This window comes from Phaseolus vulgaris, chromosome 4 (genome assembly GCF_051622355.1).
Source record: "Phaseolus vulgaris cultivar YP4 chromosome 4, ASM5162235v1, whole genome shotgun sequence".
NCBI lineage: Eukaryota > Viridiplantae > Streptophyta > Magnoliopsida > Fabales > Fabaceae > Phaseolus > Phaseolus vulgaris.
Window position 1 is genome coordinate 48,916,356 of NC_143501.1, and position 10,111 is coordinate 48,926,466.

Consider the following 10,111-nt stretch of genomic DNA (forward strand, 5'->3'; position numbering starts at 1 on the left):
AAACTCAAATATTAACAAAAACGATATATAGGTAGACTATATAAATTCATAAAAAATCCTAAGAACAAACTAAACTAATGAAAATATTCTCTATGAATAAATCCTAAATTAACTAACTTATCAGTATTCTCTTTACGAAAAAATAAGATAAACCTAATTATTTAATAACAGATAATTGTTACTATTTTAAATGTGAGTATATCAAATTTTAGAATAATATTTAATATAAAAGTTTTTATAAAAAAATATTTTAACTGAAAAGATGACCTAATAATTAATATGGAGAACACCATAGCCTTCCTTCAATGAAGGGCATTGAATGAGATTGAGTGTGACCCATAAATGTTCATGGCTGCCCTAAAGCAATGTCTAATTTATGGAAAACAGGACCAAAATGAGAAGAGTAGGGACAGTTAGATATGTTTGCACCAAGTTAATTTAAGACTCATTGAAAAATAAAGAAACAAAAATTGAGTGTTAGGTTATTTGAATTAAGAAAAAAAACGTGGAAAGTAAATAAAAATAAAGAAAAAGTTTGTAGAAAAATTTGGAATGATTTGATTGATATAATATGTTTAAATTTTGTTAAATTAATATATATGTAAAATCATTAAATTACTTTTATTATTAAAAATAATTTTAATTAAATACTAAATTCTAATTTTATTATTAATAATTTTGAAATTTACTACTTTTATTTTTATTATTAATAGTTTTCTTATTTTTATTTTTATTATTTCAAAACTTTATTATTATTAATATTTTATAAATATATTATTATTATATTTATGTTAATTATATTATTTTTATTATCAATAGTTTTATTATTATTTTATATTTTTACTATCATTAATAAGTTTATTATTTTACAAATTTATTATGCTTAACCAGTTAATCAATTATGTGTTCTTCTTAAAATATAATCTATTATCTCATTTTCTCATAATCGATTTTAATGTGATTCTACCTTTTATGAAACTCTTTATCTTCACACCAAGTTCACCAACGACCCTTGGTGATAATTTAGATTTCACAAAATATAAATGTGTTAGTCTAAATTTAAAAAAAATATAAACTATATAACCTTATTTACATATTTTTCAAGAATTTAATTTTGGTTGTAATATGTTAATTTTTAAGTTAAAAAATAATTTGTTTCTTGACAAAGCCTGTGACATGCACACAGATATAAAATTTATTTTGCATCCAAAATATCAAAATTTCCCAAAACAGATATTTTAATTATATTTTAACAAATTATTTTTAATACACATATAAGTTAAAATCATTTTTTATACTATATGAAACATAATAAATAAAAGAAAAATAACAGCTATGGACATAACAAGGACAAATGTTGTAATTCTATAAGAACATGATTGGACATAGTCAACATTGTCTCTTTCCATTTCTCACAAATCACCAAAATTTAAAACACATGACCATTGGAGATGGTGAAACTTAAAAGTTCTTAACACTTTATGCAAAAAGCATATAAATGTTCAATTTTACCAGGTTCATGGCTTTTTACTTTTAGTTTTCAATGGAAAGTGTGTTTCTATAATGCTATATGTCTCTCTTAAATTATAATTTTTATTGTTCTGTATTTTTTTTCAATGCATGGGGCAAAATGAAAACAATTTTCTTATAAGAAAAGAAAAACAATAAATACAAACTATTAGATATTGATTAAAAAAATAATTAATGTATATGACTTTTTGGGTGGCCATTGAATAACTTAATATTTTGACTATCTATATATAATTCTAGTTACTTGATAGTATAAAAATCTTTATCAGAATACATGAAATTAAAAATATTTTTAGTTTTAACTAAAGTTTTTGTTTATGCTCTTTTATCTCTGTAAAGAAAAGTGGAATTTCAGCAAAATATATCTTGATATCTGCAAAATGATACATCCTTAGAAGGTTTATGGTACAAGGCTAGCAGATGAAAATGGCATACACCTCTGTTCACAGTTCACAAAAATTGCTTTATACTTGAGAAGTGCAGTGAATCTCAAGGCCAAAATACATCTCACAGAATGCTCTATCAAACTCTTATCCCTATTTGTTGAAGGATTATTGAATTGAGGCTATGATACATGTATAATGATTTTTGCCATTCCCAACACCTATATCAATGCAACCCATATGATGTTTTCTTCATCATGCTTGTACACTTGGTTCAAGAACATCATCAACCAACCGCTCCATCGTCTGTAATTGATCATAAGGAGCAATCTGCAGCATGTGCCAGAAATAAAAATTAACCATAGATTAAAAGTTGTCAGTATTTTTATTTTTAGTCGAAGTGAAATCTCTAACACCCCTCGTGTCGAGACCTGTCAACTCGTATGTGGAATTATATATTTATTGGTAGTCCGACAGCGGGTAACCTGATAAGGTCAACAAACTCTCGCTAGAATAGACTCTACATGATTTTGATACCATATTAAGAACAGAACTTTAAGCTTAACTTAACCTTATAAAACCGGTTTATAACATGAGGTTTGTACCTAGTTATATAGTATAAAATGTCTATATTTCTAGTCAACGTGGAATCTCCAACAGTTTGGTTGATACTGTAAAAATTCTTTATACTGTCAATACTTATACTATTTACTCAATTCTTCCTTTTTCCAGGGATTATCATAACAGATGTAAATATTACCTGACTAAACCCGTCAGGCCAAGTTATTGAAACTGCATAATTTCCCATTGGCCGAATTTCTTCAGGTTCAATATCTTCAGGAACATCATTGTACTGCAATTTCTGGTCCCCCGTCCATTCATCCTGTTTTTAAATAAAATTAGCTCCTGATGAGATAGATACCTAAATTGAATATGACAGTGAAAGATCCATGCAGCTATTGATTCAAGTTATTTATTAATAAAATCAAACAAGGATTACTAGTCAATGTACAATTTTTCTTCTTAGAAAGCAACAACTTTTTAAAAGTATTTGGTATGGACTTTCTTTCACAACTAAACACTTTGAATTCCTGGTTAACATGAATTTCAACTTAAATCCAATGTTTCCCTTTACTTTTCAATTCAAAACAAAAATAGACTAGAATTTAGGAATTCCAGTTTTCTGTGCCAAATAGATTTTGGCTTCAGGTTTATTGAGATTGCATGTTGACTATAGATATGATCTGAATAGAGCATATAAAGACTTGGACAGTTCCTGCTTCAGTCCATTTGAGGTTGAATTACACTCAGACCAAAATCTGAAAACCTTACTGAGTTTTGCTAACAAATGAATCACATTGAAGTGTCAGAATAGCATGATAACTTGAAACAGTATAACTTCAGAAATTTTAATTTTAAACTAGAATTTCACTTCAAAATATTATGAAAATAAAATTTATCAGTTAATTTTTCACATACCACACTTTGAGCAGAGCGATCATTCCGTCTCACTGTTGCAGGATGCAGAAAAAATTCTTCCTTTGAATCTGGTACCTTCACTTTGATTGCCTTGATTGTTTTATCATAGGTGACAGCAGTGGAAACTGAATTGAAGTAAAGTATTTTTAAATCAAATATAAAACATGGATGCTTAAAAAAAACTGAATTTCAGTTTTTCAAATATATTGAAATAACAATTTTAGATTTGAACATTATTTCCTTGTTACACTTTTACAGAGGTTATTTACATTACATAGACATATGCTAATAACTAATGTGTACTCCAAAACATATAGAACATAAGTAAAGGAAAAACTGCATTCTGTTTCCCTATGTAGCATCAAATACAATAGTGGGACAAAACATTAATAAATAGCATTGTTTCACATGCCAAAAGGGACTAAAGATCTCAATTACTTCAAATTCATCTGTGATTAACTACTTAAAATTTAACTCCAGTTACATGCAATTAATTGAACATTAGCTTCAGTGTTTTGTTATTAAGAGATTTGGTATAAGGCATTTCATTCTCAAGCATCACCAAGAAGGAATAGAATACCTTGTTGGCGTATTTTGGCACACTGCTGAACAACACATACTCCTAGATTTTGGAATATCTTGGAAACTTCACCTTGAGGATCCGCCACCACTTCTGGCATTCCACTATCTCCAGAGGCTGAGAGCTGTGACACTTATTCAAATAAACTTCATTCGTTCTCAAATCATACTTTGCATTTAGTGATGCAGCAAGAACATTGAGGTTTTGAGACTGGTATAAACATAATATCTTTAGAGAACTAAGCAAACTCATTGCGTACTGTATAGATAGCCAACAATGCTCCTATCAAATTTGAATAAAAGAGGTGCACCTATTTTTGGAAATATGCTGTGGTTAAAACATATCAAACACAAATTTCATTGAACCATGGATGAAAAGATGTTTCAAGACTGATCCAATAAAAAGGTGGCCTTATAGGTTATACCTTAAGGCGTAAGATAAGACAACAAGAGTTTAATAATGATTAGGGGGGGGGAATATAAGTGGAGAGGAAACGGTAGTTATAGAGGGATAGTATAGATGAGAGAGAATATAGAAATGGTACACTTTCTATAGTTAGAGGAATATTGGAAATAAATGGCCAGCATCACACTACATCCATGCAAGGAATGGCAGGGACCTTCTTGTGGACACTCTCCAAATGGTTAGAGCAGTTGATTGTGTAACACTCACCAAGAGTATCTTAGGAACCAGTACATGGCAGAATTGAAACCGATTCTGTGGTAGAACCAGCAAGTTATTCAATAAGCATGAGCACTCTTGTCCAATGGAGTCATGAGCACAAGATAATGCTGAAGGCAGAATATTGTCCAATAAGCATGAGTTTGCTAACAAGGATCACAAATTGTTGAATCTGTTAGAAGGAATACTTATTTTAAAACTCCCTTTACTCTGCAACATTTTGCATCCTTATTCCTACTCACATGTTGACATATTCTTCTTTGGCATGCTTACCAAAACAGAGGTGTCATACATTGCAAATATTAAAGACAGAAGTTTGGAATGTTTCTGAAACATAAGAGTGCTCTTCTTGTAAAATAGCTGGGTTCAGTAGGAGATAAAAAAAAAAACTTTATGAAGGAAGATCATCTGAAAGTATTAGCATTCTCTTTCAAGTTTCCTGTAATTTAAGGAGGGCAAATGAGAACCAAGCTTGGTGCAGGTGGCAGATTTTATTCAAGATTGTAGTGAAGTGTTTTTAACTTTTGAAAGGTGGAGTATTGTCTTTAACTCGTCTAAGCCATTAAAATGTGGAAGGTTAAGGATAACTTTTTCTGGTGGTACAAAAGATTTGAAGAATAAAAGATAAAGTGAAATGAAACATACATTTGGTCTAATAGGGAGATCAAATAGATGAGGTATTCCAAACTGCTGAACAACCTGCAAACATAATCAAACATGAGCCACAGACAGTACAGAATTGTTTTATATTAGGTATCATGAGCTTGTCCACATTTTTTCCTTGATGAAGCAGACAAAAAGCTAACAATCAAAGACAATATTCATGCCTGAGAGCCTGAACCTCTGCCAAATGGGTAATATCGTTTTCCATCAGCATCAAAATGACACATGTTCTCCACAACAGCAACACAAGGCACCTTACGCATTGACAGACAAAAATACACATAAGTATCAAACATAAATAACATCAAAGTAAGTAAGACTCAAATTATGAGGGCAAGTACTTTCACAAACTTGTTTTTAAGAAAAAAAAAATATCAAACAGAGGAAGGATAAAAAAAAATGCCCAACAGTTAGAAGCAGGGAATTAAAAACAATAAAATGGAATAGTTATTCCTTCATATTGTAGAAGAACCACCTTAAGCTTTGAAAACATCCGAACTCCTTTTGCAACGTCAATGAACGACAGCTTTTGAGGAGTGGTAACAATTACAGCGGCGGTTAATGGAACTATCTAATGAAATATGAAACCAAAATCAAATCAAATGAGACTAGGCAACTAAAAAGATATAGGCAAATTAATTAAAGGATATATACACTATATAAGCTTCCTAAGCCCAATGTGATTGATATTAGCCAGATTTCAGCACTAAGAAAGGAGATCAAGTAGCCAAAACTTCAGCCAATATTAGTGCAAAACTACAAAAATAACTGGAAATGGCAAATTTTAGGTCAAAACCATGACTGAGCTGAAGACATGCCCATCCAATTATTTTTGCACTATGTTGAGCTGAATTTGGGCCAGCTTGAACTTTTCTAGGCTGAAATCTGACCCAGCTTAATAACATTTGGCTGTTCTGATTTCGGACAAAAGACAATTAAGCAGGGCCAGTTCCAGCATATGACGGAAGTCAAAGTGTGATTTCAAACGAACCATAAAAAATTATGAAATAGAACAATACTAGTCCACCATTTTAGAACCTGGCATAATGTGAGTTGAATATCTCCAGTTCCAGGAGGCATGTCTATAATAAGGTAATCCAGCTCACCCCTACATTGTATATGGAATCAGGATTATACAATTTTTGGACAGGATTAGAGAATAGATTACTATATGAATGTAATTTTTTTTAACTCCAATGCATGCTCTAGGGGAGATCAATAAGCTTGAATAACATAATAAATTGGAAAAAACAACAGAAACCTTGCCCCAATAGGTGACTAGTACAATAAATACAATGCAAAATACTAAAAGACATGGTTTTATAATCCAATATAGCATGTAATGTTTTCCCTTTTCCCTCTTTAGTATTTTTTTCTCTAAATGCTTACCACTCTGTAGTAGTAAGAAGTTGATTAATGACTCCAGAAACCATGGGGCCACGCATTATTGCTCGTCCTTGTCCAGCAAATCCAAAAGAGACCAACTTCACTCCCGAGTATTCAGTTGGAATTATGGTCTTCTTCACTGGATCCTGCAGCAAGACTCCGAAGAATTATGTTTGCAGAACTCAATAGTTATTTAAAATCAATTGGTTTATCAAATCTTACCATTAGTAACACTCGGTTTTCAGGAGAGACCATGGTTGGCAAGCTTGGACCATAAACATCAGCATCAAATATACCAACTCTAGCACCCATATCGGCCAATGTGTAAGCAAGGTTTACAGCTACAGTTGATTTTCCCACGCCCCCCTGCAAAGTTTGACATAAAAGGCTTTCATAAATGCAAATTATGGTAAATGAATTGGCTCATAATTCCATCTAGAAAATTTTTTGCTTCAAGCAATCGTTGATTATAATGCAACCTTTCAGTGTGGAAGAGCTGCATTCAGTTTTTGTTCCAATTAAAAAATCAAGATATTTTTCAGGTGCTATATGTGAAAAACTATCATTCATAATTAGAATAAAACTTCTATTTAACTCATTTAGATACTGCAAAGTCTTTTATCAGCAGGAATAAGGGGCAAAGTGAACGAAAAAAATATGGCAAGAAAGTAGTCCCAAATTATGGCAAATAATTTGATATAACAGGACCAATATAAGATGAAGGAAAACCTCCCACAAAGATCAACCTTGCAACTGGACACAGCCACAATATTTGAAATTGTCTGTAGACCTGCTGGAAGTTGCTCAGCGTATATAGGTCTTGCTGGTTGTGCAGACATTGTAACTTTAACATTCTTGACCCAAGGGAGCATTGCCACCACTTCATTTGCCTGCTGCTCAAACTTTGACATTCATATAGTTTCATTAGTCTCAATGACAGAGTTAGGGATGAGGAAAATCAAGTAAGAAACATTTCTTTCTCTAATGGAAGATGGATGAAATATTTCAGTTTTTATCCCTGCTACGTACTGAGTTTACAAAAAGAAAGGTCCACCACTCTAACCTACATCAGATATAGCTCAAACAATGGCAATTGAGTCATTTACCATGTCCTTGACTGGACATGCTGGCGTGGTGAGCTCCAACCGAAAAGATACCTGAGATTCAAAGGAAAAACTTTTAGTGAGAAAATTATCATTTACATGTATTGCAGAAAGTTTCAGGCCAGTGCTTTTAAGACCTCTCCTAATGCTTTATCAATCTGCAGATCTTTCACAAATCCACATGTAACAATATCTGTTCCAAAGTCTGGATCAATGATCTGAGACAAGGCTTTCAACACATCACCCTCAGCCGTTCCAGTTGACACTGAAGAATCACCAACTGCATCTATGAAAATCCACAATATTAAGGCAAGAAGCAACAAGTATTCCATTAATAGACCATTTCCTTATTATCTGGTTACTGAACAACTTAAGGCGTGTTATGTTTTATGCATGGAAATCTTCAAACTTTTTCAATATAAATTTGCCATCATCTTTAACCATTTACATGTATTGCTTGTCAATTCTTTATAATCCTTCCACTGATTGACATGATCTCCATGTAACGTCTTTTTATCATTTGATATACAACCCCACTGGTCTTAATCATCTTAGCATTCAAAAGTCTAAAGCTACTGCTGAATGTGAAAATAATCTGATTAAGTGCTACACAAAAAATAATGTTTTGAAATTCAATCTAAAACATTTGATTCATATCCTGGATTAGAGCCATGAGCTTTTTTAATTTATCCAAATTAAAGATATAAATATTGAAAAGATTATTTACACGCACATAAGAAAAAGTCTTATCAAACGTCAACCAAGAAATCATGTGTTCCTGGAAAGACAATTGGGATGGTTTTCATAAAAAATTGACTTTTATATTATTATTCATTCTTTTTTTTTAGTGTATAAATTGTCTAACCAGCCAAATCTGCCATTGGAATGGGCATGTACATTGAACTTCCAACCTGATCCCCAACTTTTAAGATTATCTGGTTGTAAATTACCATTCAGAAACAAAATTATAATTCACAACATGAGATACTAACATTGACATACTTTAAGTATTTTGCCTAAAAATACCACTAGGGAGCAAAAAAATATGAACAGATTCAGTACCCACCTGTACAAGTATGTCTAACTCCCAAATCCTTTGAGAAATATCCTATTTTAGTTCTCCACTATGTCAGAAAATTAGTTCTTTTATCTTGTTCTGTCAGCTTTCTCCAACCACTAATTTGTACAGGAACCAGCAGATTAAAAAAAACAGAACAAATATAATTATGTGAATCTATAGCCATTTCACCCCTATATAGAAGTGTCAAATTCTGCTCTTTAACTTATCATATCAATCCTGATAAGATTATACAACAGGTCAACCAACCTCTGGTGAGCTTAAGATTGATCAAGCATTGGATTTACACTCCCACCAAAACCCAGAAACAGGGAAAATGAATTTTTCATTATAAAACAGTTCCAACCCACACTGATACTCACAATGCCCACATCCCAGTTCACAAAACTTTAACTAAATTCCAAAACTTTAGCACACATAGAGGCCAATGAGTAGAATTAAGCATCTTCCATGCACAGAAAAGAAACCAAATTTAGTAATTTACCTTCAACAGAAGCAGCTCTGGAGGTGACCCTTTTATGGGGGGTCCACAAAAGCCGCTGGTCCTTTTGGGAGTGAAGAGAAAAATGAAGGGTGGAAAAAGGTGAAGAATTTACAGTCACAGAAGGAAGGAAACCTGCAAGAAGAAAGAGAGAGGGAGAAGTGTGATGAGCATAACATGGTGTGAAAAAGGGTCTGAGAGAAGTGGTGTGTGTGAAGAAGGAATGAGTAAGAGACCCCATGTTAGGTGTTGAGGTTTAGAGGTTTGGATAGAAAGGTGAGGAGAAGATGGAGCATGAAGAAGTTGCATTGTGTGTATGTGGGTGAGGTCAGTGACAGTTTCTTTCCCAACCTCATGTTTCAGTTACCAGTTTCCACTACTATATATATTTTTAATTATTATTTTGCAAATTACAACTTCAATATTTCCTTGTAAAATTTGGGGTGTTTCGTCCTGCACCCCTACATTTTTCCTTCCTGCACCCTATATATTCTTCAAAATATTCAAATTAAACTTAATAGTTTTGGATAATTCTGAAATAAGATGTGTTTTATAAACAAAAGTATCTTTAGAATAGAAAATCTGAAATAAAAAACATCATTATAAAATATCTTTTCAAGAATATAATTTTTTTACTTTGAGAATGGTATATCTAAAATTCATAAAATGTGTTGTATGTTTCAAAAACATTTTGAAAAGAATAATTTTAAAAGAATGGTATATCTAAAAGTCATTTTAAAAGTAAAA

General features: G+C 31.8%; 1 protein-coding gene across 2 annotated transcripts; it reads right to left on the reverse strand.

Moving 5' to 3' along the window:
• Positions 1 to 1,879: 1,879 nt before the first annotated feature.
• On the reverse strand, positions 1,880 to 9,720 carry HCF101 (ATP binding protein). 2 transcript variants are annotated; one of them, XM_068647266.2, is made up of 15 exons: positions 9,601 to 9,720; positions 9,368 to 9,499; positions 7,943 to 8,091; positions 7,809 to 7,859; positions 7,449 to 7,604; positions 6,925 to 7,068; positions 6,706 to 6,848; positions 6,355 to 6,424; positions 5,792 to 5,887; positions 5,481 to 5,570; positions 5,299 to 5,352; positions 3,973 to 4,096; positions 3,393 to 3,517; positions 2,674 to 2,796; positions 1,880 to 2,243 (listed from the first exon to the last, which is right to left on the reverse strand). In XM_068647266.2, the coding sequence occupies exons 1-15, from the start codon at positions 9,671 to 9,673 to the stop codon at positions 2,169 to 2,171; spliced, it is 1,605 nt and encodes a 534-aa protein (XP_068503367.1). In that variant the 5' UTR covers positions 9,674 to 9,720; the 3' UTR covers positions 1,880 to 2,168. The 2 variants fall into 2 exon arrangements, with proteins under 2 accessions (XP_068503367.1, XP_068503368.1); XM_068647267.2 differs by having other exon boundaries at positions 7,943 to 8,085; positions 9,601 to 9,719.
• Between the last annotated feature and the right edge of the window lie 391 nt (positions 9,721 to 10,111).

Excerpts from the sequence above, each read along its gene's own strand:
- HCF101 (XM_068647266.2), bottom strand. The coding sequence starts at position 9,673 with ATGCAACTTCTTCATGCTCCATCTTCTCCTCACCTTTCTATCCAAACC. Across the intron at positions 4,097-5,298 it reads ATCTCCCTATTAGACCAAAT|CTCTCAGCCTCTGGAGATAG; the intron begins GTATGTTTCATT and ends TAAGTGTCACAG. Across the intron at positions 3,518-3,972 it reads TGCCAAAATACGCCAACAAG|TTTCCACTGCTGTCACCTAT; the intron begins GTATTCTATTCC and ends ACTTCAATTCAG.